This window comes from Odocoileus virginianus, chromosome 24 (assembly GCF_023699985.2).
Source record: "Odocoileus virginianus isolate 20LAN1187 ecotype Illinois chromosome 24, Ovbor_1.2, whole genome shotgun sequence".
NCBI lineage: Eukaryota > Metazoa > Chordata > Mammalia > Artiodactyla > Cervidae > Odocoileus > Odocoileus virginianus.
The window spans coordinates 29,108,050-29,126,517 of record NC_069697.1 but is presented as its reverse complement, the minus strand read 5'-3'; the positions used below and the strand labels follow the sequence as shown (position 1 = coordinate 29,126,517).

The following is an 18,468-nucleotide window of genomic DNA, read 5'->3' as shown; positions in this document are numbered from 1 at the left end:
TATTTTGGCAACAAGATCACACCTTTCTGAAAGAATATATACAGTTACAAAACCTCTGTCATCATTCAAAACTCACTTTTGACTCAGAAATTAAGGCAGAAAATTTCCTTTCTCTTTAGTATAGCATAGGCAGCAAGTGTAGGACAGCAGAGTGTGGGCACCTACACAGAAAGAAAATGGTGTACAACCAGTGGGTCCCCTCCCTCAGTGTGTGTTTGATATCCTGGCATGCAGTCATGAGGGCAGAAGTATCATCTGTAGGGCTGATTTTAGTTTCAGTGCCATCTTCCTGGTAAACTAAATTTCTTTTCTTCTCATCCATATGACTGTGACATCTAGGGCACAGCTTTGGTCGCCTTAAAAACAAAGTTATTGGGCAGGCATCACCACTGATCTGGAAGAGGGAGTGATACTCATGGGCAGAGATGCCAGGGTCTATGACTACAACCAGGAACCTGGAAATCAGGTGAGACCCACACACATCACAACTGCCAAGCGAAGAAAACAGCAAACAACAACTGATAAAAATAAATGTGGTGTAAAAGACGTCTATCCTATTGGTTCTTACTGGGTAGTGGAATGTACTGCTTGAATGTCCAACTATGGTCTTGCATTTGGTTCAGAGGACAACAGCATAGATTAGGAGAAGATCTGGATTCTAAAGTCACAAACTCATTTTAATTTTACCCAACTTATGGACTCATAGGTCTCAGTTTCCTCCCCTATAAATAAGGAAACATAACTAGAAAATGCTGGAGGCTCCTTTCATTTCTAATATCTTGTGATCTGACTAGCCTCACAGTCTATGACTCCAACATGGCTATCCCCCGAAACTATAGAAAAAGCCAACTAGTCCAAAAATACTTCCTGCAAGAAAAAAACTACTTAGGATATTTATCAAAGATGTTGCAAACACATATAAAGCATATATCATGACATAAAAGGTGGAGTTTTTAATTCTTACTTGTTCTTTTCCCAACAAAATTTAGACAAAAAGAAAACAACATATTAAAAATGATACAACATAGAATTTAAAACCAGTGGTGAGAATTTGTCATAATACCAGTAAAATAATAAATAAAAATCCATTATAACAATAAGTTTTAAAAAATCATCACCTCATTAGATACTGACTTGGCATTTGTTGAGAGACAAATGTTAAGTTATTAAATTAAGACTACAAAAGTAATGGAAATTTTTTCACATGATAGAGGGACCCCATAATTTCAGGGTTGTATTGAAAACAAAAACTACACAAGGATTCCTTATATTTTCATGCTAATTCAGAAGTATTTAAAATGCTTTCAGTGGTTTTCCAGTTCCCAGAGCAGATAAATATAAATCCCTGTAAGACATTTTATAGAAGTTGACAGACAGCAAAATTCATCAAGAAAAATGGGCAAAAAATTTTTAAAAAGGAGTATTGATGAAGTTGCCTTCAAAATTTTACTTCTAAAAGTCAAGAGAATGAGAAGACAAGTCACAGATTGGCAGAAAATATTTGCAAAAGACACATCAGATAAACAAAAATATACCAAAAAATATTTAAAACTCAACAATAAGAAAATTAACAACTCAGTTTAAAAATTGAGAACAGATTGCTCGCTAAAGAAGATATACAGATAGAAAACAAGCATATAAAAAGACACTCAACATCAATGTCATCAGGGAACTTAAAACAAAAATAACAATTAGATACCACAAGATACCTATTACAATGGCTAAATCTAAAAACTGACAATAAATAACTGGTGAGAATGTAGAACAACAAGAGCTCTCATTCATTGCTAGTGGGAATGCAAAATGGTGTAGCCACTTTGAAAGACAATTTGGCAGTTTCTTAGAAAATTAAACTTACTTTGATTATATAATTCAGCAATCATGCTCCTTCATATTCCCCAAATGAGTCGAAAAGTTATATCCACACAAAAATGTACACATAGATGTTCACAGCAGCTTTATTCCCCGAACTTAGAAGCAAACAAGATTTCCTTCAATAGGTTAATGGAAAAATTAACTACTACATTCAGACAATGGAACATTATTCAGCCCTAAAAAGCAATGAGCTATCAGCTCATGGAAAGACATGAAGGAAATGCATATTACTAAGTGCAAGAAGCCAATCTGAAAAGGCAGCATACTGTATGATTCCAAGAATATGACATTCTGGAAAAGACAAAACTACAGAGATGGTAGAAAGATAACTTTGGTGTGGGATGTTGATAGGAGAGGAAGTTGCATGGGTCAGGGAAGGCATATAAGGCCTGTACTTTGTGTTCAATTTTGCTTTGTATCTAAAACTTAAGAATTTTTTTTTTAAGAATATTTTTAAAAGTATAGTGGATCACATTGTCATGAGGCGGAAGACTCATGTTACCCAGAGTGAGGAAAATGCTAAACTCTCTTGGCTAGCTGACTCGCATTTCAAAAGGTAATACAACATCAAAAAGGTTAAATTTGCAAATGATACAGTTTCTGAAGACCAGGAGGCTGTGGAAGAATTTTTTAAATACCTATTAAGTGTTACACAGGGAAAGGGTTATGTGGAAGACAAAGTTTTCAACACTGATGAGACTGACTTGTTTTACAAGGATGTTGGCAAATAAACACATATAATAAAAATAAACTCCAAAGCCCCTGGTTTATTTTTATTTAGTTTTTTTTCCATTTATTTTTATTAGTTGAAGGCTAATTACTTTACATCATTACAGTAGTTTTGTCATACATTGAAATGAATTAGCCATGGATTTACATGTATTCCCCATCCCGGTCCCCCCTCCCACCTCCCTCTCCACCCCATCCCTCTGGGTCTTCCCAGTGCACCAGGCCCGAGCACTTGTCTCATGCATCCAACCTGGGCTGGTGATCTGTTTCACCCTAGATAATATACATGTTTCGATGTTGTTCTCTTAAAACATCCCACCCTCGCCTTCTCCCACAGAGTCCACAAGTCTGTTCTATACATCTGAGTCTCTTTTTCTGTTTTGCATATAGGGTTATCGTTACCATCTTTCTAAATTCCATATATATGTGTTAGTATACTGTAATGGTCTTTATCTTTCTGGCTTACTTCACTCTGTATAACCGGCTCCAGTTTCATCCATCTCATTAGAACTGATTCAAATGAATTCTTTTTAATGGCTGAGTAATATTCCATGGTGTATATGTACCACAGCTTCCTCATCCATTCGTCTGCTGATGGGCATCTAGGTTGCTTCCATGTCCTGGCTATTATAAACAGTGCTGCGATGAATATTGGGGTGCACGTGTCTCTTTCAGATCTGGTTTCCTCGGTGTGTATGCCCAGCAGTGGGATTGCTGGGTCATATGGCAGTTCTATTTCCAGCTTTTTAAGAAATCTCCACACTGTTTTCCATAGTGGCTGTACTAATTTGCATTCCCACCAACAGTGTAAGAGGGTTCCCTTTTCTCCACACCCTCTCCAGCATTTATTGCTTGTAGACTTTTGGATAGCAGCCATCCTGACTGGCATGTAATGGTACCTCATTGTGGTTTTGATTTGAATTTCTCTGATAATGAGTGATGTTGAGCATCTTTTCATGTGTTTTTGTGCCATCTGTATGTCTTCCTTGGAGAAATGTCTGTTGAGTTCTTTGGCCCATTTTTTGATTGGGTCATTTGTTTTTCTGGAGTTGAGCTGGAGGAGTTGCTTATATATTTTTGAGATTAATCCTTTGTCTGTTGCTTCATTTGCTATTATTTTCTCCCAATCTGAGGGCTGTCTTTTCACTTTGCTTATAGTTTCCTTTGTTGTGCAAAAGCTTTTAAGTTTCATTAGGTCCCATTTGTTTATTTTTGCTTTTATTTCTAAAATTCTGGGATGTGGGTCATAGAGAATCCTGCTGTGATTTATGTCGGAGAGTGTTTTGCCTATGTTCTCCTCTAGGAGTTTTCTAGTTTCTGGTCTTACATTTAGATCTTTAATCCATTTTGAGTTTATTTTTGTGTATGGTGTTAGAAAGTGTTCTAGTTTCATTCTTTTACAGGTGGTGGACCAGTTTTCCCAGCACCACTTGTTAAAGAGGTTGTCTTTTTTCCATTGTATATCCTTGCCTCCTTTGTCGAAGATAAGGTGACCATAGGTTCGTGGATTTATGTCTGGGCTTTCTATTCTGTTCCATTGATCTATATTTCTGTCTTTGTGCCAGTACCATACTGTCTTGATGACTGTGGCTTTGTAGTATAGTCTGAAGTCAGGCAGGTTGATTCCTCCAGTTCCATTCTTCTTTCTCAAGTTTACTTTCAAAGCCCCTGGTTTAAAATCATTTAAGACTGTGCAATTAATTATTTGTAAGTATATACAAGATGTCTTTAGGCAGAAACACATAAAACAAGGTTATGTACTGATTACCTGGTAAAAATGTGGACTGAAGGTTTACAGGACTCTGATCCTGTATTTCCCCTAGGAGCAAAAAGTCTGTATTCACTAATTCAGTTGTTCACAGTGACTTTACAGAACTATCATGAATAATTAGAACTGATTGTGCTTACAGTTGTATAAAAACCAGAAGCAACCAAAATGTTCTTCACTAGTTGAATAGGTAAACTAGGGTACATTCAGACAGGGATGTAATTCAGTGATAAAAAGAAATGAGCTAGGTTCCCTTGTGGCTCAGCTGGTAAAGAATCCGCCTGCAATACAGGAGACCTGGGTTCGATCGTTGGGTTGGGAAGATCCCCTGGAAAAGGGAAAGGCTACCCACTCCAGTATTCTGGCCTGGAGAATTCCATGGACCATATAATCCATGGGGTCGCAAAGAGTTGGACACGACTGAGCGACTTTCACACACTTTATCACAACTATACATAAGCACAGTACCTTAACTGACAAACTTGTTTCCCACAGTGAGAATGGGTTAACAATTCTGATGCTACTATTCATGTATACTGGAATTAAATAAACAGCAGGAGGTAGGAACCAAGATTCTCACTCTTGAAATGGGAGATTGCAGATAAGCAGGGAAGACTAGAATGATCCATATAATAGAGTTGGAAACATCAGTATGAACTTATGTTTAGCTTAATACAGTTACAAATGGTTTCATATAAAAATACTTATAGATATGTTTATACAGATGGGTTAGAATGCACACATACATTTTCTTGCTATCAACTGAGAAGGCCTGACATATTAGAAGCAACAAATCACATCGACCTCTCAGATCTTGTATCTGTATCTGATTTCTAGTATACTGGTTTCTAGTATTAGTAGTCATTGGAAAGAACCAGGGCTCCTTGAAGAAATGGCTTATTCTAGGGATAAAACAGGGAATATACAAGATGAATTTGAAGCATCTTATAGTACCGAAGAGTATGAAAATGCTCAAAATCACAAAGACACACACACACAAATAAATAATGGGTGTTTGTCAAAAGATCACAGGAACCAACTGAAAGAGGTCTCAATGACCAAAGCCAGAACAATTTGAGCAAAAATAAAGTAGTACTGGATAAAACACAAAATATGTGATCACAATGATGTAAATAAATGACTGAACAGATAAATGGTGGATAAGAAACAAATCTCCCATGCAGAATTTCAAATAATTTATGCAAATACATCACCCTCAAGGAGGTGAAGAATAATCTCATTCCATAATTATGAGGTGTGCATGGTAACTTCCTCCCGAAGAGAATAGTATGGGGGAAAAAAGTCAACTTGGAGGAAATAAGAGTAACTACAATGCATAAATCCGAAAAACACTAGCTGAGACACGTGAGCTAGGTAACCTTCAACAGTGATAAGGTTTGTTGGCTGTGTGCACTCTTGATATGACATGATGAAAATGATACTTTACCTTTGTGATCTTCCTCCCTAAAACCTTTAACCCCAATCAAATCATGAGGAAAACATCAGACAAGCTCAAATCTAGGGACATTCTTCAAAATACCTGACCAGTATTCATCGGAAGGACTGATGCTGAAGCTGAAATTCCAATACTTTGGCCACCTGATGCAAAGAACCGACTCATTTGGAAAGACCCTGATGCTGGGAAAGATTAAAGGCGGGTGGAGAAGGGGACGACAGAGGTTGAGATGGTTGGATGGCATCACCAACTCAATGGACATGAGTTTGAATAAGCTCCGGGAGTTGGTGATAGATAGGGAAGCCTGGCGTGTTGCAGTCCATGGGGTCGCAAAGGGTCAGATATGACTGAGCAACTGAACTGAACTACTTAGAACTGTCAAGATCATCACAACAAAAAAAGCCTAAAAAACTGTCACAACCAAGTAAGTCTTATGGCAACATGACAACTCAATATAATATGGTATCCCTGGATAGGACCCTAGGGCAACCAAAAAAGAGGACATTATGTAAAACCTAAATAAATTTGAACTTTTAAACTATGGAGCTCAATGAATAATTTTCAATATTATTTCATTAATTCTAATGTATACTTTTTAATGTAAGATGTTAATAGCTGAAACTAGATTCAGGGAATATGAAAAATATACTATCTTTTCAATTTTTCTATAAATAGTTACTTCAAAAACTAACTTCTGAAAAATATAGTTAATTTAAATATTAAAAGAATAACAATAAATATTGATAGTTAATAGGTTTCTCACTGTGGTATGGGTCAAAAATTCTGAAATGTATTTTAGAATTTTTTTTGTATACATTTTACAATGTAAAATGTATTTTTGTATACATTTTACAAATGTATTTCTAAAGTATAGTTTTTTAATGTATTTTAGAAGTTTACAAAGGATTTGGAGGCAAATAGGAGCCAAGGTTCTCACTGTTAGAAAAGAGAATACCAAATACGGAAAGGCTGAGATAAATCTGTATGTTTATATAATACATTTATATAAATGTGTTCATAATTATACACAAACACATTTTTCCTAGCTCTATCTGCTAAGAGAGTCTAGAGGCAATGATATAACAGTGACATAATGATGACTCACCTAGGATTCAGATCTTATTTTCTAAATATATTTTCCTTTTAAGAAACCAGGGTATCTTGGAATAAAGACTGATTCAAGGCTAGGGCAAGGAAAGTAGAAGATGAATCTTTCTGTGCTCTAAAAGGAAGTGATTAAGTAATGATAAGTGTGTTAGTTGCTCAATCGGGTCCAACTCTTTTGTGACCCCATGGGCCATAATCCACCTGGTTCCTCTGTCCATGGAATTCTCCAGGCAAGAATACTGGAGTGGGTTGCTATAACCTCTCCACAAGTAATGATGGGACACAAAAAAAGGGAAGAGAAGCCAACTTGGAGGGAAACCCTCTGGGCATATCTGAGATAACTTGAGCATAACAATAAACAATAATAGTAACTATAGTAACTATATTATAGTAATATACTATATAATATAGTAATATATATATATAATATAGTAATATATAATATAATATAGTAATATACTATATAACTATAGTAACTATATTATAGTAATTATAATCTATGAATAAAATAAGAACCCATGAGTATGTACTGAGAAAATGAGAAAGAGAGATAGGAAGAAAGACTATAACTGCAGAAGGATGTAAACTAATAAAGAAGGGATGAAGGAGTTAGGAAGTTATTAAACAATATTATCTATGGGGTAAAAGTTTAATGGGACTTCCCAGGTGGCACTAGTGGTAAAGAACCAACCTGCCAGTGCAGGAGACATAAGAGACATGGGTTCGATCCCTGGGTCAGGAAGATACCCTGGAGGAGGGCATGGCAAGCAAAGAACAAGATATTTATATAGTCTCAAAATACCTCTCAAGAAATTAATTATAAAAGAAAAGGTTACTTTACAGTGAAGAAACTATGTAACACCATGCTATACATTTTTAGGTTTTATACACACACACACACACACACACACACACACAGACACACACACACACACACACGGGCTTCCCTGGAGGCTCAGATGGTAAACAATCCACCTGCAATGCAGGAGACCTGGGTTCAATCCCTGGATCAGGAAAATCCCCTGGAGAAGGGAATGGCAACCCACTCCAGTATTCTAGCCTGGAAAATTCCAAGGACTGAGGAGCCTGGCAGGTTATAGTCCATTGGCTCACAAAGAGTTGGACACAACTAAGCAATTAACACTTTCATTTTTCATATATAAGTACACACATACATATATATACACACAAATATATATCTAACATATGTATGTAATACTTATATATATTTTATACATAATACATATATTCTAATTTACAATAAAAACATTTTTATAAAACAAGCAGGATAACTTGAAGAAAATAAGAGCTAATACTTTATGTGCCTGAAATGAATTAACAAGCCTTATGACAAGTTGCGAAAATTAAAGGAAAAAATTAAAACATATTTAGATTACTTTCTTACATTTTATCTTTATGGTATACACATATTTTCTACCATAATTATATTAATCCCATCAAATATAACTTTGACATGTATGTCATTTAGATTACACTCTATGTTAATTAGAGAGAATAGAAATAAGACTAATCTAGAGAGTTTGAGGGATCCAATTTGGGGTCAATATTAGAATTTTTGATAACAAAATGCTCTGCCTTAACTAGAAAACCAGTTGGGGGGGATGCAAAAACAAAGCATAACTCTATAGAGAGTGATCTTTCCAAAATGAAATATATTTAACACCCCAGCTTAAAGCACTTCAGTGATGCTCCATCACACACATAGCCAAGTCCAAGTTTCTACATAGAGTAAAGAACACTTGATTACCACGTGGTCCAGTCTAAATTTCTACCCTCATAATATTCCTCACCACTCTGTCAAAAATTCCCACTGCAGGCACAATAGGTTACCTTCTGTTCTCAGAGCAGATCACGTTTTCCATCTTGGGACAATGGATATAGAGTGCTGTCACTCTATCCTCACTTGGAATTTAGTTCAGTTTTCTAAACCTTGGCATAACTCTTACTTATCCTTCTAGTCTATCTCACATATCACTTTCTCAAGGAAGCACTTCCTTATCTGCCAAATTGGAATACAATTCCTAAAATACACCCTACTTACAGTGATATATTTCTTATGAAGTTATGTTTTGTAGTGCTTCTATCTATGGGCTCTGGATAAGGCTGCCTTGATTTGAATTTTAGCTTTGCGATTTAACAGCTGTGATATGTAGTACAAGTTAGCTTGGCATTTCTGGTCTTAAGCTTCCTCACCTAGAAAACATAATTATTATACTCCTCATAGTCATACCATAATATATAGTATATACTCCTCATATTTTGACCACCTAATGCGAAGAGCCAACTCACTGGAAAAGATCCTGAGGCTGGAAAAGATTGAAGGCAGGAAGAGAAGGGGACGACAGAGGATGAGATGGTTGGATGGCAACACCAGCTCAAGGGGAATTGGAGCAAACTCTGGGAGATGGTGAATGACAGGGAAGCCTGGCATGCTGCAGTCCATGGGGTCGCAAACAGACATAGTTTAGTGACTGAACAACAACTCCTCATATTATATTCCTCATAAAGAGTACTGAAAGAAATAATACATGTACATGTAATAAGTGATAAATATAGTCCATAAGAGGATGCCATTCTATTTTATGTACATAAAAGTAGATATAAATAGCTTTTGGACCCCTGACACTGCTGGGATGAAACAATTTGGCCTAACATGGCAGCTCAGCTAGTAAAGAATCTGCCTGCGATACAGGAGACCCCACTTTGATTCCTGGGTCAGGAAGATCCTTGGAGAAGGGATAGGCTACCCATTCCAGTATTCTTGGATTTCCCTAGTGGCTCAGATGGTAAAGAATTTACCTGCAATACGGGAGACCTGGGTTTGATCCCTGGGTTGGGAAGATCCCCTGGAGGAGGGCATGGAAACCCACTCCAGTATTCATTATGGGTTCCCTGGTGGCTCAGATAGTAAAGAATCTGCAAATCTGCCTGCAATGCAGGAGACCTGGGTTCAATCCCTGTGTCGGGAAGATGCCAATCTTAAGTGAAATCTCAATGAAATTTAACATGGTAAGAGAGTTTCCTTAAGATTAAAGATCTCTATTGTTCTTTCTTGGTGGCTCAGATGGTAAAGAATCTGCCTGCAATGCAAGAAACCTGAGTTCAATTTCTGGGTTGGGAAGATTCCCTGGAGATGGGAATGGCAAACCACTCCAGTATTCTTGCCCGGAGAATTCCATGGACAGAGGAGCCTGGTGGGCTACATACAGTCCATGGAGTTGCAAAGAGTTGGACACATCTGAGCAACTGCACTTTCACTTTGAAACATTCAAAATCATCTTATAGTTTCTTTAAAGTCAACGTTTTTAATACAATTTTAGGGTTTTTTAATGTTATTAGAATAGTTCACTAGTATAAAATGACTGCATTGGGTAAAAATTACACACAAGGGTGTTTAAATAACAGTTCTTGACAGTCTGGGGTTTAGATAATTCTCTTTTCTAACCAATCAATACTTTATAATGGAATTCAATTGAACTCCGCAATCTTTGGCTAAATTGTAATAGTGTACCTAGACATTCAGTATAGAAAACAGAAAACACTTTTGTTTTCATTTTTTTATTAGTAAAAGAAAATGAGGAATTGTCAAGGATTTCTTTTCCCCTTCCTCCACCATTTTTTTTTTTTTTTTGTATTGGTGAACTGTAGAAAGTATTTTTACATTTATGATCTGAAGAAAATTTATAAACCCACATGTGATGCTTTTAAAAAACCTATAAATAGAAGTCCACTTTTCCAGAGCATGGCTTGAATACAATGTCGTTCCCTAGGATACATTCTGCATAAAAGTCTTACAATCCCTGGGGCAAACACAGCACCAGTTTTGTAACAGTGAAGAGTAAATCTGACTCCATATGAGATCTGTTTCTTTTACTTTAACCTTTGTATTCTACTGCCTTTGCTGCCAGATAAGAATGCTGCCCATATCCTGAAATAGATAGGACAGCCCATTCTCAAGATTCTGACCTTTTATTTTTCCATTCATACAGAGATAAAAAGTTGCAAAATAAAGGATAACATTAGTCTTGCTGAAAGTTTACAAGTACAGCATGACCTGACCTATGGGGGTAGCTGTTAAGAACAAGGGATTCCCCCACCAAGAAGTTTACACCAACCCTCCTTCACCTTGCTTTTAAAAATGTTTTGCTGAAACCCTTTTGGGTGTTCAAAGTTTTGGGGGACATGAGTCAGCAATTCTCCTTGTATGGCCCTGCACTAAACCTTTCTCTATTTCAAACTCCAATATTTCAGTTTGCTTGGTCTCACTATGGATCGAGCACATGAACTTGTGTTTAGTAAGTTTTTTCAAACCAGAAATAGGAAGTTGGAAATGTGCTGTTATTGTTAACAGAAAATATTTAAAGTATTGCAAGTATGCAAGAAAAGATACAGAATCTGAATAGCCACAGTCCAACAGTTATCTTGGCAGCAAGTGTGCAGTATTTGGTTACACTGAAACAAATGCCTTAGGACTGTCTGTCTTTTGCTGAACAAGCCTCAGCTATATACACTCAGAGAGTTGAGTATTTATGAGAGAAATTAATAGAAGCAATCACTCAAATGTCATCTCTGTATAGGGAATGGTACTTATCCTGATATTCCTAAAGGACTTTGTTGAAAGATTTAGAAACCTGGGATATTAATACTAGGAACACTATCAATTCATTTAATTTTTCTGGGCATAAGAGAACGGTGCAGAGGTGGACAGAGTGTGGTTTGCCGGATCCTGTGAAACCAGATTTTTTCGTCTTTCTCCTTCCCCCACCCAAACATTTGAAAAATGAAAAGATTTAGACTTTCTCTTTAAGTCACCTCACACTGCCCAATTATCACAGAGGTAAAAGTGGAGGATCCAGAGAAAAGCAACTAACAGACGAATGATAGAGAAATATAAGACAGCTCAAACTGAGACTTTTGGGGAACTCAAGGCTTTAGTTAAAAAGTTAGGCCATCATTCTAGAAATCTCATGTTTTCTGAGTTATAAAGAATGTAGACACCTTACTTCTGATCATGCAGGGCCAGCATTATTTGATCAACATTCCCTTTGAGAACTAGAAAAAGATAAATGAAAAGGAAAATGCATTTGTTTGAAAGTACTGGAAAGTCTCACAAGTCTGTCAAGAGTCAGAGAATAAGACCTCACAGGGAAGAGAAGAACACCGAGATGAGCTTGATATTCTGCATTAACTGTCTCCTCAAGGCCTTTGTCTATTTTTAAGTGGTACATGACCAAGAGATTGAGAAGCCTAGCAGAAACTGATAGCTAAGAGGCTGAGAACATTAGCTGAGCTTTTGGCAGTTCATGGGTATATGGACACAAAACTTGAAGTTCAGGGATACCAAAGCAGCCAGGATTTATTGGGCCAAGATTCCCAAAAGAAGCAAAATGTTTTAAGGTGAGCCTGATACTCTGCATCAATTTTCCCCAGGAGATACGTTTATGCCATATGCAGCACATAATAAGAGGATAATAAGATGAACAGAAAGTAGAGGCTACAAGGTTGAGAAGCCAAGCAGATCTATCTGTAGAGCTGAGGACCCACCAAGAAGGGGTGAGTGGTAATTATTCCTTTAGTTAGAACAATGGAAGGTCATGGAAGCACTATACCATAAGAGTAATACTGAACAAGAAATAGAACAAAGCAAAAGTCATTCTTTTCTGTACTAAGATAACATAAGCCAGAGTCTCTCAATTTCATTTCTAAAAACGTCAGATATTCCATAAGACAAGACTAAATGAGTCAAAAAAAAAAAAAAAAAAAGACCATAGGAACAGACTCACTGGAGATCTCAGAGCAGTTATTAGACATGCATTTTATTTTTTTATATTCATTCATCCATTTGTTTGTTCAATAAACATTTGCCTTTTTTCCTACCTTTATATAATTGACAAATAACATTGTGTGAGCATAAAACACACAGCAGGATGATCTGATACACATGTATATTGTGAAATAATTACCACAATAACGGTTCTGTCCCTGGGTCAGGAAGAATCCCTGGAGCAGGAAATGGCAACACACTCCACTATTGTTGCCTGGAAAATTCCATGGACAGCAAAGCCTGGCAGACTACAGTCTATGGGGTTGCAAAGAGTCAAACATGATCAAGTGAATGAGCATAGCAAGGTTAATTAACACATTCATCACCTCAGGTAATTACCATTTTGTGGATATATGCTGAGGACATTTAAGACCTACTCTGTTAGAAAATTTTAAAAATGTAATACAATGTTAACTAATCACCATGCTGTACAATAGATTCCCATAATTTATTCATCTTGTAATAAGAAGTTCATACCCTCTGGCCAGCAACTCATTTCCCCCAATCCTCAGCCCCTGGCAACCACCAATCTTCTCTCTCTTTCTAAGAGTTTAGATTTTTTTAGATTCTATATATAAGTAAGATTATACAGTATTTTTCTTTCCCTTTATGACTTATTTCACTTAGCTTACTGCCCTCCAGGTCCATCTATTTTGGCACAAATGGTAGGATTTCCTTTTTATGGCTGAATAATATTTCATCATATAGATATACCACATTTTCTTTAACCATTCATCCATTTGCATACACTTAAGATTGTGTCCATGTCGGCTCTTGTGAGTAAACTGCAGCGAACATAGTAATGCAGATATCTCTTCAATTAATTACTTCTCTTCCTTTGGGTATATACTCAGAAGTAGCATGCTGAATCATACATCAGTCCTATTTCTTTCATTTTTTGAGGACCCTCCATATTGTTTTCTATAATGGCTACACTAATTTATATTCCCAACAACAGTGCACAAGGGTTCCTTTTTCTCCACATCCTTGGCAACACTTGTTATCTATTCAGACATGCATTTTTTAAATGACTTTGATTAATATGTTCAAGAAAATACATGACAAAAGGGAGAATGTCTCTAAAGGACTGGATTCTATAAAATATAACCAACAGTAAACTCTAGAATTGAAAAATATAATAACCAAAATTAAACAGATTAGAAACAAGAAGATAATAAAACTAGACTGTGGGTCAACAGAAAATATCCTAACTGAAAGAGATTTTTTAAGAGAGAAATATAGCATAAAATCATCAAAGTCTTGTGGGAAATAGTAAAGATCTAATATATTTAGAGTTATAGAAAGAGAGGACAGACAGAATGGGACAGGACATATTAAATTTCCATAATTTAATATGGAAACATAGTTAAACAGAAGTTGAAAAATTAGAAAAGTGAACATTATAGTAATATAGAGATAGTAATTACAGGAACTGGGGCTAAGGGAACAAAGAGAAGAGGTTGGATCATCAGCAACTGAAAGCCTGCAAGAGATTCTCTGTGAGCTGGGACTCAGATCCCTAAGGTGGTTGCTTTCCATCTGTGCTGCCATCTCAGGAGCTCAGAGAAGGGGGTGTCTTACAGAGCTGGGAAGGGGTGCTTTCTTGCTGCTGCTATATCTGAGAGGGCATGGGGAAACTAGTTCCAGCAATGCTGAAAAAAGCTGAAACTGGAACCCCAGCTATTGCTGTGGTGGGCACGGGGTGGGGGTGATGTTAACAGAAACATCAAGTAGTCTGCCTTTGGTGCCACAGCCTAAGAGGAGTGGTATTTCAAAGAAGAAATATACTTTCCATATTCTGCACATCACAAAGCACAAGAGTAGGTTTAGAGACAAGAGTAGTTCAGTAATCACTATGAAGCTCCAGAAAGATCAATACAAAAGAAACCACATCCAGGCATTCGTAATAAAATACTGAAAATCAAAGACACAAAGAACAATTTTAAAACAGCCTGAGACAAAAGACAAATTGCCTTTAAACAGTACAGAGACAGGCTGAGACCTGGGGACCTTTGCTACAGTGCTTGCACCTGGACAAATATCTCCTCTAGAACAGAATACATAAAGGACTGAAATTAACTGCAAGCATGTGCAGCTGGGGCAAATCAAAAGCAACAAGATACAAAAAGACCAAAACCCAATTGCTACTTCTGAGGTGTCAGTAGCAAAAACAGGGTATGACCTAGGACCCCTGCAAACAGCACCATCAAGGGAGTGGGCAGACCATCTAAGCCACCCACTGGCCTGAGCCATGTGTCTGCCCTTACCCTCAGCCCATTAAAGGGACTAGGTCACCCCACCATCTCACAGAGCGAGCAAGGGCCCCTGTTACTTGTTTTCACTTCCTCCAGCTACAGTGAGTCCCAGTAAAGCCTTGCCTGAATTTCTTGTCTGACCTCACATCAATTTGTATTGATTAAATAAAGAGTTTAAGAACCCAGGCTGGTAAGGGTACCACCTTTAGACATGGGGCAACTGTGGTCCAGGCCTGAAACTGTGTTTTAGGACTTGTTTGACCTCCTTCCCCGCCTGTTACTCTTCACAGGATGAGGGTCTTGCAGAGGTAAGTGGATACAGCCAACCACAGCCAGCACACTCTGTATCTCGTGCTCCAAAGATCTGGGCCTCAGAAATCTCTGCCCAAACAACCTCAGGGTGTTTCTGGGTCTCAGGACCCTCTTTCCACCGAAGCGCAGGCACCAGGCCAGAGGAGTGAGCATCGAGTTCGACGGTATGTACTGAATTATGCAACCATGTACAGACTCCCTCACTTCATGAAAGACCCAAGGGCCTCCATCTGTACTTTTTACTCGGGAAATAAAGTAAATACGAGCCTGCCTTCCAAGGAGCCAACATTAGACTGAAACTGATTTCCCAACAGAAGTGATGGAAGCCTAGAGACTGTGGGTTAATATTCCGGAAAGCATGAAAGAAAATAAGTGAAACGCGCTCTATAATCAAAATGTACCTCAAAGGGAAAGAAAACATACCTCATAAAGCCCTGGTGAGGCGAGACAAGAGGAGGCCCACGCCCCACACGCTGCCTGGTTCCACACCACGGTTTACCATGTTGTTTGGCACCAACAGACGGATTCGGCTCCTCCAGATCAGGTAGCCGGTGGCAAGAAGCGAGAGGACTGTGAAGAAGGTTCGAAGCTTAGAGGCAGCCTGCCCCAGGGCCAACGCAAGCATACCTCCTCGTGGCCCCGCCTGCAGCACTCACCAGTGCCTTGGTCCCTGGCCTCCATCCAACCACGCGGGCCAGCTCCGCCCACCTGGCAGCACCATAGTAACCGTGATGAAACGTAAAGCTGGTTTCTCCAAACTGGCTCCTTCGGCCATGGCGCTAGCATAATGGAGGACAAGCTGATGGAAGTCGTCGAGACCTGGGAGAGTGAGGAGCAGAAGAGGTGTGTGGCATCCTGAGAATCATCAAACCCCGCAACCAAGTGCTGGTCCGGTCCATCCCCATCCTGAGCCATGGCGGCTCCTGGGAGGTCACTGAGGGCTACTGGGTCCAGCAGAGTTTAGCACTGCACGCCCTGCAAAGTAACTATTGGTTAGTGAGAAGATGTGAGTGTAGATAAAGTAAAAGCTTTGGTTTGTCTAATGGCGTATAAATATGCTGTGTTGATGTGCCACTTGGCGGTGCTAAAGCTGATGTTAAGATCAATCCCAGGAATCATACTGATAATAAAGTGGAAAAGATCACAAGGAGGTTCACCATGGAGCTGGCAAAACAGAGCTTTATTGTCCTGGCATTGATGTGCCTTCCCCAGTCAGGGTCACAGGTGAGCGAGAAAATGTCCTGGATTGCTGACACCTGCCAGACCCTTGGGCCCTGAGATATTAAATGCACATGCCTGCTATTACTGGTAAATCCATCTGTCAGAGTGGCATTTGCAGAGGTATCTCTGCCACTGGTCATGGTGTTTGCCATGGGATTGAAAACTTCCTCAATGAAGTTTCTTACATGAGCATTTTACAAATGACACCAGGGTTTGGAGATAAAGCATTTTTTCAGGGATTTGGCAATGTGGGCCTATACTCTCTAGCATATTTACATCGTGTTGGTGCTAAATGTGTTGACGGTGGTGAAGTCGATGGGAGCATATGAAATTCAGATGGCACGACCCAAAGGAACTAGAAGACTTCAGATTGCAACATGAATCAATTCTGGACTTTCCCAAGGCAAACCCTTGGAAGGAAGCATCTTGGAAGCAGACTGTGACATACCAGTCCCTGCAGCCAGTGAGAAGCAGTTTAGCAAATCCAGTGCACTGAAAGCAACGAACAGTGCTGAAGCTGCCAGTGGCTCAACAACTCCAGAGCCTTAGTTTTTTATGGGGAACAACAGTATGGTTATTTCTGATCTCTCCTTGAATGTGAAGGGCTTCCCCAGTGACTCAGACAGTAAAGAATCTGCCCACAATGCGGGAGACCAGGGTTCGAACCCTGGGTTGGGAAGATCCCCTAGAGAAGGGAATGTCAACCCACTCCAGTACTCTTGCCTGGAGAATCCCATGGACAGAGAAGCCTGGCAGGCTACAGTTCATGGGGTCTCAAGAGTTGGACACAACTGAGCGACTAACACACATGCACACATTTGAATGCGAAGGGAGTGGCTGAGAAATGTAATCATGTCAGCTGTGGCCATTTGACCTTCAAATATGACATATTCTAACCACCACTTGCTCATGTTTTTTCAAGAGAATTTAGAAAGAAAATTTGGAAGGTGTGGTGGAAATATTCCCATTGTACCCACAGCAGATTCTAAAACAGAGTACCAGGTACATCCAAGAAAGATATTGTGTAGTTTGCTTTAGCTTACACTTTGGAATTTTCTGCCAGGCAAATCATACCCACAGCCACAAAGTATAACCTAGCTGCCTATGTCAGTGTCATTGAGAAAACCTTTGGGGTATACAATGAACCTGGTTAACTTCTTCACTACCCTATTTATCCATAACTTCTGTAAAACTATCGTTAAGTTCTATAACCACAGATATCTTTTTCTGTTACGGACATTATTCTCAACAAGTCAACCCAAATTAGCCCTTTAAGAAAGAAATTAAGGTTTAGAATATCATAGACAGGTTGAAGAGTGTGAAAGTATTACAGAAATTAACTGTGCCAGGGGGCTGTTTGGGATATTATACATTTAAATAAAAAGACTCTTTTCATCTAGTCATGCTCCCTTGCTCCATAGCTTGTTCTCAATATGTTAGTTACCTGTTGTTTGACCTCAGTAATCAGTTGCTTGCAATATTTTGCTCTGGCCAAGTCTGAGATAGGACTATAACTTCGCATTTAAGAAGTGGGTGTGTATCATTTTCAGAAAGTGGTATGGTCCTTAAGTGAGTTTTATTACTTCACATCAGCAAAATAACTCAATTTCACAGGTTGCAAGCAAAAATAACAGTGTTTCTCTTTATGCAATCTATTATTTTAGAATGAAATAAAGACACGATGCTGTAATAAAATTTCCTTTAATCGCTTAAGCTTATACTAGAAGCAATGAATGCTTATAAACATGAGTTTAGAAAGCTAGCATTTTTATGGTATCAGCAGTATCATTTGTAGCTCATCAGTTCTGTATTGTTATCCTGCAAACATAAAAAGCTAGATGGATAATTGCTACAGTTTTGAATATAACAACTATCCATCTATAGAGGATAGATGGTGGAA

The 18,468-nt window shown here is 38.4% G+C and overlaps 1 protein-coding gene and 1 pseudogene across 1 annotated transcript in view; both read left to right on the top strand.

Moving 5' to 3' along the window:
- The window catches only part of C24H12orf54 (chromosome 24 C12orf54 homolog), a 31,436-nt gene extending 30,890 nt beyond the window's left edge, over positions 1-546 (top strand). Inside the window, 1 exon segment of the mRNA XM_070454501.1 lies at positions 340-546. Within this exon segment, the coding sequence (XP_070310602.1) occupies positions 340-393 (54 nt within the window). The 3' untranslated portion in view covers positions 394-546.
- LOC110146776 (glutamate dehydrogenase, mitochondrial-like) lies at positions 416-17,722 on the top strand (annotated as a pseudogene).
- Positions 17,723-18,468: the final 746 nt, after the last annotated feature.